Here is a 15,745-nt window from a genome sequence, read left to right on the forward strand (position 1 = left end):
GGGCAGCATGTTTTAGGACATAATCTCTAATCTTTCTGGGAGATTATTTTCAGGTGTAGGTAGTTCATTCAAAAATCACAAAAACTCACTGAGTCGTAGGAAGACACAAGGCATCAATGGGCATCACCATCAGGGCATGAACACAGAACTCCCAGCATGGATTCAGAATGCACAGAGATTGCGGTGAGGTTCATGGCTGGTGAGGCGTTGACTTCTCTGGAGTCAGATTTACAATTGTAAGAACCAAAAAGAGCATCTTATTTCAGTATTCATTTAACAGCATCACCTGGTTATGCTTCATATCCATCAACATTCCTCTTTAAATTACACTTACATCAACACAAACACAGGAACATATTTGTCCAACAAAGAATGTTTCTTTTATACAAATGGATAGGGCACCCATCTCGTGTCTAAGCAATTCATATTTAAAAATTAAAGTATAGAGATGAGTGCAACACAAAGTAAAAATTGTATTATTTATATTTGTTATTTTTCTTTATTAAATTCTGCTGCTTTAATGAAAGGTTGTCTATCAATTTGATAAGAAAAAATATATATTTTAGACCTAAAATTTAGTTATCAAACTTGAATTTTTTTACTAACTCCCAACGTATCTTTAAAAAACAGAAACTTAAAACCATTTATAGCCTTACCTTTACTTATAGATGAAGTCCATTGTTGTATCACTCCTTCACCTTAGCATTGTGGACGCTAATGTTTAGTCTCCGTTTTTCATCTAATGCCAAATCGATCCTTAAATTTCATAACGTTTTTAAAGAAATCTGGCTTTGTATGTGCGTGGCCGATCTTTCATGTCTGCTGAGGCTTCTTAAAATGTTTCAGGTCACAGTATCCTGAGTTAGTCCAGACGTTATCACATGATGAGAATAAAAAGCAAGGAAAGCAATAAAGGCGGTTTCTTACAGGACAGCCACACAGACAGTCTTTTTGTTTGTACCAGTATAGTACATTTGAAAAAAAATTACTCTTCTGTGAGAAAAGTTTCCATCTTAAAATAAAATCCATAGTGAGTCGCTTCAGTAGGTTCGGCACTTCCCTGTATTTGATTGCGAAATATTCAAATTCCGCAATTTATACTTAATAAAATGTCAAAAATATATAGAGTCATACTGAAAATGCATCTTTAACACAGATCAGTGGAAAATATGAATATTTATTTTATGTACTTTTTTTTTTTATCATGATGGCAGGTGAGGCACTGCCCGCACAAACCTCACATCAAAAATGAAACAAAAAGAACAGTGCACACACTCGAACAAACTTAAACAATGTTCCCCACAAAGACTGTGGTAAGGGAGAGAGGTATATATACCCAGGGCACCAGGTGACACGAGTGAGACCAATGACAGAGACACAGGTGAGTGTGATCACACTGATTACTCTACTGCAGCCCTAACATTTAGAGCAGTGGATCTTAGAGCGTACCCATGTCTCCCACAGAGGGCGCCAGAGAACAAATGTCCTACATAAATTAAAAAAATAAATAAAAACATATGTACTGTATAAAAACTACAACATAAACTAAAAAAAAACCCTCTCTAGCAGGATATGTATTCTGGCGCTTTCTACTAAAGCTCAGCTAGAATAGAAAAGCTAATTCGCAAACATAAAACAGTTTTTACTTACATGTACTGTACATTGACACCAATGTAATCTAGCTGTCTATATTCAGTGGAAACTAAAAGTCACTGTCTTCCTCATAATCTTTCACTTGTATCTTGTCATCTTCTTCCTCCCTTTTATCCTGCTGCTTGTCTTTGCCCTCTTCGTCCTTATCTTTATCTTCCATTGTCTCTTCTTTTTTAGTCCCATCTTTTAGGTGAAACTCCTGATATATTCCTGCTAAGGCTTTTGCTGCTTCAAGAGACACTTTCAGATTTCCAATTACCTCCTTGTCCTTATCCACACTGATGACTGCAAACAAAAGATCCTGATGTTGAATGTTTGAAATAGTCTTATATATATATACTGTATATATATATGTATATATATATATATATATATATATATTCTCACATATACATATATGTGTGTATATATATATATATATATATTTGAAATATTAAAATAATCTTGTCTTTTACACATTCTACCAACACTTACTATCGATTTGTTGCTCAATGACATCATTTCTTGTAAGCAGCAGCTCATGTAGTTCAAGAAAAGCCTGTCCAACATCAACGCACTCGTCAGCGTCATCCATGGGCTCACTGACGACTGTGAATACTAACCTATGACATACAAAGCACATGCACAGATCAGTCACGGAATGCACAGTGATGATGTCAGTCAAGCTCATGTGTCAAATCTACCACAGTCAAGTTACCAATACTGACATTACCTGCCACGGTTGGGGTCAGTGCCCTCCAGCATGCTGTAAAGATACCGTCTCAGTGGACCTGACTGTGAACCATCCACGTAAATGACTGGGTGAAAACAAAATCACATTTTGGACTTTCATTTAGATGTTTTCTTTAACCTTTGTCAAAAGTTTACATTTCAAGTTATTTTTTTTTTTCAACTTTTATCCTGTGTTTTACAGGATTTAGTTTACTTAGCCAGAAAGTACAGAAATGCAGAGAACTCAGAAGTCATTAGTTTGTGTGGGATGTGGGAACTAATCTTTCATATGACTCCCGAGTCATATGAAAGATTCATTCATATTGAACTCACGAAGCACTCATGAATCAATCACGAATCACTCCCTGCGAATTAATCACTCTGCGAATTAATCACTCACTCACTCGTTACTCCTTCGAGTAACGAGTGAGTGATTCATTCTCAGCGTCTGTCCTCAGATACTCGTTCTTTTGTCACGTGACATCCAACATAAATTATTTATTCATGAAATTATAATTAGTGGTTTTCAGCTCTGGTAGATGTATATGGTATTATTGTGTAAAGTGTGTTTGTAAATAAATATTTTTGAAAATTATATCAACAAATTTAGTTTAGTGTCAGAGAACCGCAGCCTTCTTTACTACGCCCACATTAGGGCTACAGCGCCACCTGCTGTAAAATGAATGAAATGATTCGTTCAAGATTCTATCACAATTCGTTCATTTTACTGTCAAACATCCGAATCAGTAAAAAGAGTCGGTCTTCCCAACACTACTTCAGAGTAAAAAAAAAATAATTGTAAGGCTCTCACAGAAATACTGTTTAAAATATGTAACTTTTTTGGCTCTGTGGCTGCTCAGGAGGTTCCTGACCACTGTTCTACAGTGTTCCTTCGTAACACAACATATACACACTAGGGCAAATTTGGGAATAAATGTTTGTGTTTTGAGGTATTTTTGACATGTCTGCCTAGCCTGGATCTGCCAGTATGTATCTGCACATATGTACCACGTGTGAAGTTGTAGTGGATCTCCTCCCCTCGTCTGGGTTTGCGGAGGGACATGGGGGTTTCCGTGGTCTCCATCGGGACACCCAGCAGCCTGTATTCCACGTACACCTGCTGCACCGACTTATCCCGGGTCACAGGAGAAGATGGTTCAAATGAAAGAGAGAGAATCTCCACTCTCAGTTTGTCTCTCTGAAAAGCAGCCAAGCAAATCATGTGATCCAAGTTAGTGTAGATAAGATACCAACATCTCACCGGCCTTCTTAAAACAAATCTGTATTTTCCTATTTATTGTTGAACATTTGTTCAATTCCACACCTTTCAGAAGTTAAAATGTACTCACAATGTATTTGATTTATGTTCTCAAGCTTAATGTGGGACGTACCTTTGCCATTTTACATCTAGGTGGAATGATGATGATGTCACTTTCAGAGGAACTTGACTGGTCTGTTGCTTCACTGTCTTCTTCATTAGCTGTCAAATATATAATTAAAAAATCCCATTTTAGTCTGATTTCATTTCATTTTGGATATGACTGACTGAAAGGATATTCATGAATCTGATCAAAACAGTGACAAGTTACAAGTGTGTTTTCAGTCCTTCAATGTTTGACTGTAAGTTATTCATATTAATACTTACCAGGATAGTTTATTTTTGTTTCCTCCTCATTATCCACTGATACCTGATCCACAGAGAGACGCTCCTGAAACATAGAGATTTCAACTCATAAATGGTTCTTATTCTTCATCTTCTACTCTAAAATCATGACGGTGTTAACTGGCACTCAGCTGAGACACCTTACCTGAGACCTAGCAATGCTGACTGAACGTCCTCTGGACAGAATGGCTGCTGACTTCTTGTACGAGGCCGATTCAAAAGAACTTCAGTAAGACACAGGATTGTATTATATTTTAAAATTAGATGATAAAAGTCTGAGCAATCACAAAAAATGTATATAGTAAGCAAGGTGACAAAATCTTACTAAAAAAATGTACTTACCTTTTAGCACACAGATTTGAACCCGTAGTCCATGGCTCAGCATGCTGAAGGTCAGTCCTTTTGGTGGATTGTTTTTTGTCTGCTGACCTAACTGATGTGGTTTCTTCTGCTCTGAAGTTCTTAAGGCTTTTCTGTCTGACAGTTGGAGGCTGTCAGGCAGAAAGAAAAGAAGAAAAAAAACACACAAAAATGATTTAATGCCCAGAAATTCTTTTTTTAATCTCTTTCAATCATATCCATCTATTATAGGTTTTAGTAGAAATAAACACGTGTCAGTGCCTCATCATCCTTAGCATGGTTTTTAAGCTGTTGTCAAAAGCTAGCTTCAGTTAGAGAATGAAGAAATAAAAAGACATTTTGTTGTTACCTTACTTTCGAAAATATTTTCATTGTGCCTTTCTGCCCATTTGTAGCAACAAACATCATTACTCCAGTATCAACGTTGTTTCGTTTTACAAAGCCTTTTACCTAAGCTAACATATAGTGCCATCTTTGATGGACCCAAGTTGAAAAAATGTCTCGAGTCGTGGGCCTTTACCGTGGTAACAAATGTTAAACTATAGCATGCACATGCAAATCTGTAACTTATAGATAAGATTAGATGGAACTTTCTACAAGATAGCACACATTCATTTTAGTCATTTTAAGACCTGACATTTGACTATAACGTGTTTAAATGACTGAAGGAGTAGGATTACCTTTATCCTAGGTTTAGCTACAGGCACGTCGGCCTTTTCTCTTTGTCTCTCTTCCCTCTCGGCATTTTCCTCGGCTCTGTTCGGTCTCTTCCAGTTGCCCAGCACATTGCTGACTGGTGGTTGAAAGGGGTACTTCCACTTTATCATAACCCTGACTATGCCCCGAGGTCCACCAGCTGGGTCCCTTAGCACATAGTCACCTGACAGGAAGAAGAACATTGTTGTTTCAGTCTCATTCCTCATTGTTTTCACAGTAACAAGTCAGACTTGTTCATTCTTCTTCGCCCTCACCCCTGATCTCTCTGCCAGTAGCAAGGTCCTGCAGTGGGACGGGGGTCTTTGCCAGATAAGCTGGTGGCATTTGGTCATCACTGTCATCGAACACGTACACATAGAGACTATTCGACCTGGACAGAGACGCAGGAGAATTAAATCATTATTTTAACCATTAATACTTGAATTTGAGTTCTGATTCTTTACATTTAGGTCAACTTAAACTATACATTTACCTTAAATAGTTCAACACATCAGCTGTTACTGCCAGTGGGTAGCTGCTGGTATCATTGAAGACCGGGTCAGCAGTACACCGGGCTGTTGGTGACACGTGAGGAGGCAGGTCATAGAATCTGTAAGTCAGGTAGGCATCAGGAACTGAACCTGGCCAGCGAGCAGTAAGGCCCACACAGCGCTCCAGCATAAACACCAACTCATTAGGGATCCCAACACCGTAGTCAAGCACTTTCTGTTATGAGTAAAATAGAATGTCATCAGCAGAAGTACCCCTTACACGTTCTCCACTCCACCACAAAATCCATTTATTGGCAGTTTAATAACTGCTTTTGCTGCCTTGCCTCACTGCCACCATCCTGCCAGCCATGAGGGATGTGAAAAGGACTTCTTGGTACTGTTGTCCTGCTGTCAGCTAGATTCTCAAATTCAGTGAGCATGGGCTCTGCAGGTGGATACAGACGCACCCAGAAATCCACAACACCAACACTTTCAGCTTCAGGGCCTTGGAAGTAAAGACAGAGAAGGAAAGGAACATTTCTATAAATGTCTGCCTCACTGCTCTGTGTGTTTACAACATCTAACCTGTGATATGAACACGTCCGTTGATGTTCTCCCCTCTCCTCTCTAGTGCACCCAGGACAGACATCTGTCCACTTCCGTGTGTCACGAACTTGACTCCTCCTAATGCCTGGTGGAGCTCCACACTAACCCTTGAACCCTGACCTCCCAGCCTCCCCAGATCTCGAGGTGTCAGAGCGTAGCGGGACGTGAAAGCGTAATTAGGCTGGCTGCCCGCCACCAGAGGGGTCGAGTGCATCTCGAAGTCTAAGAAGCTGTAGGTGCAGAAGGTCACGAAGTCCTCAGCAGTGTCAACACCTGCACCCAACCTGCTCAACATGCGAAGAGCTAGTGGAGTGAAGGTTGCGGCCTAATGGTACGGAGAAAGTAGATATTAGCATCTAGAGACGTTAACAGGAATAGTTAAGGTTTTAATATTTCACCTTGAGGTGGATCTCCAGCAGTGACTCCCCAGCTCTGAGCTGAGAAAAACACAGATCATCTTCAGTTGGCTGCACCACCTCTTGGTCTCCAGCTGGCCAGGTGTATTGAGTTGGTACAGTCCGTCTGTAGTTCCTGGGGCTATATGCAAGCTCTTTGAGCTGGGCTTTTGAACGAAAACACAAAACATTTCTTAATTTACAGGAGATATTTTACACTACTTTTAAACATTACACAACATATGTTGGGTTGTAGGTGATTGTGGTCTGGCAGTTGCATACAGGTAATGCAAATGATGGTTCTTTGCAATGGTAACAGTGGTAGTATGAGTGGAGCTAGCCAGAGTGGAGGTAAGATGATATACTCACAGTTCCAGATTTTGGCAGATGCTAAAATAGCTATTTAATCATAACTGGCACCTAGGTAGCGGTTAGCTCGCCTGCCTTGCACGCATTACTGACCATTACATTACAATACATTTAGCAGACACTTTTATCCAAAGGGACTTACAATTTGAGTCAGTCAATCAACAATCAAGCTACCATAAACATACAATACAAAAATACATAAATACAATTAATACATATAGTAATAAATAATAATAATATATGGTAAAATACAGTTATAGTCATAGCAGGTCAAGCAGAGAGTCATGGATTAAATTCCCAGAGGAACCAGATATCTCTAATAGTGCCTCTTGTGGCAACTTGTGTCAGTTGCAAAGACTCAAATTGTAAATTGTGGGATATGAATTATTAATTATTATAAATTATTATTGTTGTTGTTGTTGTTGTTATTATTATTATTATGCGGGGGAATACTCGTACCACTACCCTGACTATTTTAGTTTCCATTTTAGCACTTTTCATTGATGCCATTATTACCAAAGAGAAGTCAAAATATTACAAATACAAGAATATACTTTTTACCTTGCAGTGTGTTGATCTGTAGAGCTCTTTTGGATAGAAGTCTGTCTTTCCCAGCTATTCTCTGTTTGCTCTCTTCCCTTTCTTTCTCCATCTTTTCTGAAACTGTTCTCAGCTCTTCCTTTGTGGTTAAAATTCAGACCAAACAAAAATGATAAAATAATTGAATTTTTAACAGGCCTGCTTACTCAGCTGAGTAATTTTTTTCTTCTTTGTGTTTTCATAGTAATTTACCTTCAGGTCTTTACAGATCTGATGCTCCACCAGTAAAAGTTTTCTTGTTTTCTGTAACTCCAACCCACTCTCAGCGAGTGCTGCCTGGATGTTTACAAAGTCACGGGGCAAAACCTCGACACGTTCGTCACTGGAGAGGAACCCCAGACTTTCCCTGCTCTCTTGTTGCTTCCTAAAGAGCTGTTTTGAAGCACATCATTAAAACGGAATTATTAAGCAGTATATGTAAACATGGCATTGTAGTTGAGCAAAAATAAAAAAAAATCAAACCTTGATCTGTAAAAGTGTCTCACTCAGTTCCTCAACGCTCATGTCAAACTCCTGAAAGAAATGTAAACTGTATTATGGGGTTTGTACAGACATACAGGTAAAAAAAAAAAAAAAGCTGTTCAAACACTTTGTATAATAAAAATAATAAAATATACAGTTGATTATTCCTGACCTGTGTAACTAAGTCTATGCGGCCTTGCAGTGCAACAACCTGCTCTTTGTGTTGGAGAACCTCCTGTTGTAGACGCTCATGTTTGTTTTTCATTATCACGGTGAACTCTAAATCCAGAAATGTGCTTTTATTTATTGTCCTCCATATTTGGTAATGCTTTTTTTTTCAAGTGAGTCAGAATTGTTGCAATAGTTGAGACTCTGACCTCTTTCTTTGTCCCTTTGCTCTTCCATCATCTCCTTCTCTTGCCTCATCTTCTCTTTTTCCAGCTCCAGTCTGCTTCTCTCCTCCCTCTCTGCCTCCAGTATCCTCTTCAGCCTCTGGATTTCTGGCACCACATCCTCACACTTGACTATACTGGGCTTTTTCTCCACGTGACCGTCGAAGGTAACATGAGCTGACAATGTACTAGTGATAAAAGAGACATGCAACATACAAGCAGAGTACATATTATCACTAAGTATATGTTGTAAATATTGAACCAGACTATTATCTGCACTGGTAACTGAACGTGTAGTGCAAGAGTTGCAGAGCTGTTGTGCCGTACTTGTTTTTTAAAGCAGGTTTAACAGAGCAAGAAATGTCTTTTGTCTGTTGGCCTGACAACCTGATAGTTGAGTGTGTAAATTGAATATTGGTACAATACTCTGCATAGAGAATCGCTGATTATATGTCTCGACACACACACATGGCACGTCCTATTCTTCTCTTCAATGTGCTGCTTACTTTTCCAAAAGAGAATCGTAGTTTTCTTTAATCATGTCACGCTCTCCTTCCAGGTCTGATATCCTCTCCTGCAGCTAAAGAGAGTAAATGCATAAAAATTATTTTAGATGGATGGATGGATAGATGATGGATAGATGATGGATGGATAGATGATGGATAGATGATGGATGGATGGATGGATGGATGGATGGACAGACCTTGTTCAGGTTCTGTAGCGACAGATTAGCAGAGGAAAGTTGATCCTGTAGAGACTGTGCACTTTGCTTTTCCTGCCTTAGCTGTTCACTCAGCTCCTCCACTTTTTGGAGAAGAGCTCCCAGGTTTTCCCTCAGGGACCTCTGACTCTGTAGTGACACATGTTGCACTTAAACTACAGACAGTTCTCACACGTCCAGTGAAATGTTGGTGATGTCTTTTGCTTGTGCGAAATATTACATTACCTCCTCCAGCTGATTTTCACATGCCTTAGAAAAGAAATGAAGACACTTTTGTGGAGCCAGTTTGCCTCAATGTTAACTGTCACATAAAAACCTCTCTGTCTCTGTGTCGTACCTTTTGCAGGTCGTCATACTTCATCTGTGCAGCTCTCAGGGCAGTGCTCTTATCTGAGAGTTCCTTTTGAAGATGTATCACGTCAACGTTCTCTCTGATGTTTATTCTGCCGAGAGAAAATGGCAACAAAATAATATTTTCCACTTTTGTAACCACTGTGTAACATTACCAGGACTATGCAACTTCTCTGAGTATAGTGAAGGTGCTACTTCATTATAAAGAAATATGCTGAGGTAGGCCAACTGCAGCTGCAGAAACATGAGTAACACTAATGATGGCGTCTCTGCCGCAGACACCTGTGTTTGTCTGCGTGCTGTCGCTTCATCTCTCTCAACGTTCCCTCCATCTCCCTCTCCTTCTCTCTCAGTGTGTCCCTGAGCGCCTGTGCTGTCAGCTCCAGCTCCACCACCCTCACCTGTTCTGCGACACTGGACCTGCTGAAAGAGAGCTGATCATTTTCATGGCCTTTGTAAATTAAAAAGTGTTAAATAAAGAATCTTAATCTGCCCAAAACTGGACGCTTACAATCGTTCCATCTCTGTCCTGTTGTCTTCTGTCGTTTGGACGTAGCGGGCTGGGGCCGTTTGGGCTGCTCTCCTGACCGCACCTTCAGCTTCCATACTTTTACCTGTTGATGATAAATAAACATCGTAGGAGGACGGATGAGAATATCATGTTTGTTTGTTTTTTTAAAGCATATGTATTTTTCAAATCACATACTTTTGCTGATCTTATGGGATGTGCGCCCCCCACTCAGGTCCATAATGTTTTGCTTGGCCAGACTTAGTTTGTTCTGAAGAACCTCCTTCTGGCTCTCCAGCATGGATACACGTGCTTCCAGCTCCTGGATGGTGTCCTCCAAGTCCCTCTCTTTCATACCACCTGACCCTGGACTGGCCTGGCGGAGACGCATTAGTCTGGTAGACACCCTGAGATATGGTCAAATATCACATCCATTTTAATGATATCCTAGAACTGGATATCAGCTGAACATCCTCTGTGTCCATCACACAACATTTCTGTGTGTGTGTGTGTGTGTTACCTGCGCAGCCTCTGCTCTTGTGTACGTGAGTGTTGCCTCAGGACATTGTTCTCATCCTGCAACCTCAGACACAGGTCCTCCAGGTGCTCTCTGGGAAACCGGAACAGGCGCTGGGGGTCTGTTGGAGAGGAAGACGAGAAAAACTTTCAAGAACTCTGAAATTAAAATGAGGACTTTTCACTTTTTTAGACTATCCTACCTTTTGTCTTCATGAGATTGTGCTTCTTCGATGTCTTTACGTCACGTAAATTGTCTATAAAAATGCAGTTTTAAAAAAAAGTATATAAAAAATCAGTTAAATTAAATGTGAACACCAACTGTTAATTTTTACTGAATGTTAAATACAGCATGTACAGCATTAGTTAAATACCAATAAAATAATTTAAAAAAAACCCTCCATATCCGAAAGAGACATTTGCATACAAACCAGGGACAGTTGGCATGAGCCCCCCTCTGGTTAGGCCTACGTCCCGTACTGGGTGATCCCCTGCTGTTTCATCTACTATAGGGGACATTGTCCGTCTCCAGCACTTTTCACCAAATCGGAACACTCCAGTCTTCATAAGAATAAAACTGCACATTATTATACACTTACAGTTCAGAGTTTTCACAGCAGAATTTTTTTTTAATTATTTCCAGTACCTACAATGGAGTGTAGTTCAGAGTTTTCGCAATTTTTTTTAAAATTATTTCCAGTACCTACAATGGAGTGATTTAAGCAAAATGACAAAACTTCGAAAAGCCAGTAGTTACTGTAGCACATATCGCTAGCACAGTTGTGTGTAAGTTCAGTGTTATCTTAAAACATTTTACTTTTTTGAATATCAGAAACATTGAAACATTTTCAAATTATATATAACATTATATATATTTACAGTATATTACATTTCCTTAATGCTAATATACATTTAGCTGTAATGTATGGCAAAAATAGAGCAACAGTATTTGTTACAAACATAAAAATCATAAAAAATATTTATGACTCACCACAGCATACCTTCATGAGCCCAGTACCTCTTCTAATGTGTAACCATTCAACATGCGAGTCTCCGCCCCACGCCTGGATAATTCTGGATTTAATCCCTCCTTATCCCCTCCTTCCTAGCCTCCTTCACACCGGCTTTTTGTTTGTTCAGCAAATACCAGCAGTATTATATAACTTGCAAAGATTGGGTGTTCATCAGTGTGTGGATGTATATATTCACATGAATGTGGCTGGAATTGTTGGTTTATTCAAAACAAACTCAACCCTCATCTCACTTCTCCATCTGCCTGGTGCCTAATCTAGTCTGCGCACTAATCTGATTAGCAAAGTACAGGGTTGGCAATCTTGGTCAGAGGAGAAGGTGGAGAAAAGATACATTGAAAAACAAATTTATTAAAAAGAAAATTAGGAAAAATTATGCTGATAATAAAAATTAAAATTGTGTTACACAAATTGAAATCACTTAAATTAAAAACATATATAGTGTATATTTACAGTTGAAATTCATATTGTAAAATCATCTGAATCTGAAACTCTAACATTTCTGTGCTGACGAATGGTGAGTGGTGATTGGTTGTTGCTACTGTCAGTCATCTCTGGGTTAAAGAAAGGAAACACAGCTTCAGTGAAACGGAACTGTGTGAAGGAATAAATGTGGGCCTGAGTCTCTGCGTCATAAAAAGACACCGTTCCATCCTCGTAGTCCAGAAACACCCCGACAATCTGTGGCTTCTGAGACAGACACAGCAGCTCGGCTAGTCCTGCACATGCGCGGTACTCACTGCCATTCCTCAAACAAACAGCCCAGTACCCGTCCTCTGGGCTCAGTGTCACAACACCTTTTCTGTTGACAGACTCCTGAGCGACGCCCAAGTCCCAGGCTGTCTTGTCTCCCACATGTACTTCCCAGTAGTGCCTCCCTGTGGTGAAGCCCTGAAAAATAAAATCGGTTAAAGACAAAAAGTAAGACAAATTAGAGTGCTTCTAAAAATAAAACAAAATAAAATAAAATAAAATAAAATAAAATAAAATAAAATAAAATAAAATAAAAAACAAACAAACAAACAAACAAACAAATAAACAAACANNNNATCCCAAACCTGTCTCCCATCCTTTGATACAATGAGCCAAGGGTTGGCTGTTCTAGGGTCCAGGTGAACGTCAGCTGGTAGACATTACAAAGTTTATATGATTACTTAACGAATTACAACTAGCAAAAAATGTTACTTTTACAAAATTACAAAAGAAATTTTTAAAAAAATTACCACTGGATTTCAGGCAGTTGTTTGATCACTATTAGCACACAGAATTACTTAATTATTTTTTAAATAATAATAATCAATAAATAAAAAAAAGAGAAGATGTTACTTGGATGTTTTATATCTAAATACAAAACTTGTATGGCCTATTTTCAGTTATTTTTTTATTGTATTTGCCTGATAAAAAAATAAAACATGGAGATGTTTTGTACTCTAGGTAAAGTAACCAACCTGCATAGTGCAGCATCTTCATGTGATCTGTAAATGAAACACAAGCCAGAATGAGACAAACAGCTGCCACGTACAGTTTAATGAATGCAGAGAAAAAAGTGATTTCTTGATGTTACCTCGAATGGATAGCTTTTTTGAAACTAAAAGGAGCTGCTCCTCAGCCCTGGCCACTGCTTTCCTTACATCACCCAGACATGTGTGTGAATAGACAATAATGTCAGAGCAGGGTTTCATCGTTGGTGCACAACACAGAGCTGGAAACCTCTGACCCAAAGTCAAAGAGAGAGAAGATTGTCTTTATTATCATTATGAAATTGCCTTTCCTATTTATCGCTTTATTCTTTACTAAGTTGTGTTCTTTTTTGTTCTATCTAATTATTTTCATTGGTTTTGTGTATGAGCCTGTACATGAAGTACAGTTCAGTCACGTCTTGTATTTGAATGGAAAATCAAGCTCAATACTGATCGCCTAAACACACAGTATAGTTTTTACCTCTGCAATAATTGGTATATATTTGATCTACATTTTGTATTTTATTTACATTTATCTATATTTTAATCTACTAATTTACTACTTTTTAACTACTAATGTTCTACTACTGCTAACCTACTGTTCTAATAATATCCATTGTTCAGTTTGATGGTGTGCTGCTATTCTTTTTGGTATTCTATCCATCCATCTATCTCACTGTATGTACAGTATGTGATTTTTTTATGGTTGCCATCTTTTTGTCTTCTTTTCTTTTGCTCTTGTATGAGGCAGAAGGCTGATTTCTCTTGTCTTAAATTCCAACATTAATTGTAAAGGTTGTCCATCTACTACTTTAATATGTAGTTTAATATTTTGTTTCAAATACAGGCTCCCCTCCCTTTAGACTCCACAATTTTCCTAGTGTTAATTGAGGTTATTCACCTTATATAGTGTGTTTTAATTAAGCCCAGACCTGCAGCAGATGTAGATGGTCATCAGAATGAAAGAGCTCCTCCATTTCTCTTCTCTTCCTCTCCAACTCAGCGATTTCCTGTTCCAGCTCTGTGATCAGCCTGGCTGCCCTCAACTCTGCTGCTGCCTGCTTCCTTTGGATCGCAACCACCGCCTCGGCCTGGCACTTCTGGATGTACTGAACCAGAGTGGAGAAGATCTCCACACCCTCCTGAATGTCTTTCTTTGAGTTTTCCTTCAGACCAAGAAAAAAATACAGTACTTAAACAAGCATAGTGTATGAAAGCTATTTTTTCCACATGCACTAAATTAGTTCAAAAATCTGGTGTGAACTCACTTTACTGAGCTCTAGAAACATTTTAATCTCATCCACTTTCTGTTGCCTGTCATGGATCATCTGCTGAACATCAATCTCTATCTGCTTCATTTGAGCCTGTTAGCACGGGATAAAAAAAACCATGAAAAAAAATCAAGTTTAAGATCAGAGAGTTTTCAATATTTGACGTTGTTGACACGATGAAGTGAAAATCTCACCTTTTTCTCTCGACTCTCGCACTCCACTGGGACGGTGTTATGACAACGGTGGTCAGACTCTGTGCACAGGACACACACACACTTTTGGTCATTTCTGCAGTACAACTCCAGCAGGCGCCGGTGCCGTTTACACATCCTGTTCTCCAACATTGCAATGGGTTCGATCAGCTTGTGGGTCTTCAAGGTGGGAACTGTGAAGTGAGGCTCCAGGTGACCCTCACAGTATGAGGTCAGACACATGAGGCAGGACTTTAAGGCCTTTGTTTCCTTCCCAACGCATGCATCGCAGTGTATGGCCTTGACGATCAGTGAGTTTTGCTTTCTGGCTTGTATCTTCTCGGACATTTCCTTGGCAAAGTGGTTTGCGCAGAGCTCCGGGCGACGATGGAATACCGTCAGGCATCTGGGACAGCTGATGTCATCATTGCTGTTCCAGTGTGAGGTGATGCAGCTGAAGCAGAAGCTGTGTCCGCAGGGAATGGAGACAGGCTCGGAGAAAACGTCCTCACAGACGCTACAATTAAACTGCACGTCTGCCAAAAGAATGCTGGGAAAAGCCATGACCTGAAAACTAAAAATATATACTTAATGTATCAAGATAAAATAAACTAGAAATGAAAAGACATAGCGGAAATGTATCACTCTTGTAGTTAAAATGTATTAATTCTATAGTATAGACCTCAGTCTTTTTTTTTTATCAGTAGTACACTGAGAAAAGCTAGATCTACTTCCGTATACTTACACAACTGACTGCTGCCCACTGGCCAAAGTCCAGCTGCCTGCTCAGTCAGCCCGGCCTTCAATGTGAGAAAATGACTCTAGAGTCCCATCTAATTGCCTAAACTATTCAGTCTAAAAACAAATGTATACATGTAACTTAAGTTCCTGTTTTTTTATACAGTTCCTGCTTCACCATCCTATAAATGTTACACCGTTACATTTTTTTCCCCCTTATTGCTCACAACATGAGTAAAAGTACTTTGCCGATCAAATGTAGTGTATTTCTTTACTCGTTCTTACCTTGAAGCTTTGTATGAAACTGGACCTCTTAAGGAAGAAAAGGTAAACACCGGTACAGAGCCCACGTCCCCTTCGTTCTGCTCCTAACACTCCCTCTGGGACTTTTCCCCCTGCAGGGCTTTTATTACTTCCACGTTGTCCCAAGGAGGGAGGAGTGAAGTGTCACCTTCACTGGGTTTGAATTGTCCAGTGTTTCTTTGTATTTGTACCACACTATTGTATTTGAATTTGCTTTGAATTTCACTGAGCGGAGACCAGAGCGGTTTAAACAAATA

At 39.3% G+C, this 15,745-nt stretch overlaps 2 protein-coding genes across 2 annotated transcripts; both read right to left on the minus strand.

Moving 5' to 3' along the window:
* Positions 1–74: 74 nt before the first annotated feature.
* rpgrip1 (RPGR interacting protein 1) lies at positions 75–11,953 on the minus strand. Its single transcript, XM_017034562.2, has 31 exons — positions 11,198–11,953; positions 10,926–11,140; positions 10,698–10,751; positions 10,499–10,616; positions 10,177–10,385; positions 9,982–10,084; positions 9,753–9,893; positions 9,457–9,562; positions 9,345–9,368; positions 9,102–9,248; positions 8,905–8,978; positions 8,384–8,586; positions 8,179–8,285; positions 8,007–8,057; positions 7,737–7,916; positions 7,506–7,623; positions 6,579–6,742; positions 6,160–6,505; positions 5,919–6,079; positions 5,577–5,809; positions 5,359–5,474; positions 5,068–5,267; positions 4,370–4,518; positions 4,173–4,251; positions 4,010–4,073; positions 3,756–3,844; positions 3,373–3,562; positions 2,366–2,450; positions 2,128–2,255; positions 657–1,938; positions 75–216 (listed from the first exon to the last, which is right to left on the minus strand). Exons 2-30 carry the CDS (start codon positions 11,077–11,079, stop codon positions 1,703–1,705), a joined length of 4,029 nt encoding a protein of 1,342 aa, XP_016890051.1. The 5' UTR covers positions 11,080–11,140; positions 11,198–11,953; the 3' UTR covers positions 75–216; positions 657–1,702.
* Positions 11,954–11,987: 34 nt separating this feature from the next.
* On the minus strand, positions 11,988–15,725 carry LOC103384206 (E3 ubiquitin-protein ligase TRIM39-like). Its single transcript, XM_025061112.1, has 7 exons — positions 14,451–15,725; positions 14,254–14,349; positions 13,918–14,151; positions 13,090–13,237; positions 12,974–13,000; positions 12,554–12,648; positions 11,988–12,416 (listed from the first exon to the last, which is right to left on the minus strand). Exons 1-7 carry the CDS (start codon positions 15,009–15,011, stop codon positions 11,988–11,990), a joined length of 1,590 nt encoding a protein of 529 aa, XP_024916880.1. The 5' UTR covers positions 15,012–15,725.
* Positions 15,726–15,745: the final 20 nt, after the last annotated feature.

This window comes from Cynoglossus semilaevis, chromosome 1, assembly GCF_000523025.1.
Source record: "Cynoglossus semilaevis isolate Cse_v1.0 chromosome 1, Cse_v1.0, whole genome shotgun sequence".
Lineage (NCBI taxonomy): Eukaryota > Metazoa > Chordata > Actinopteri > Pleuronectiformes > Cynoglossidae > Cynoglossus > Cynoglossus semilaevis.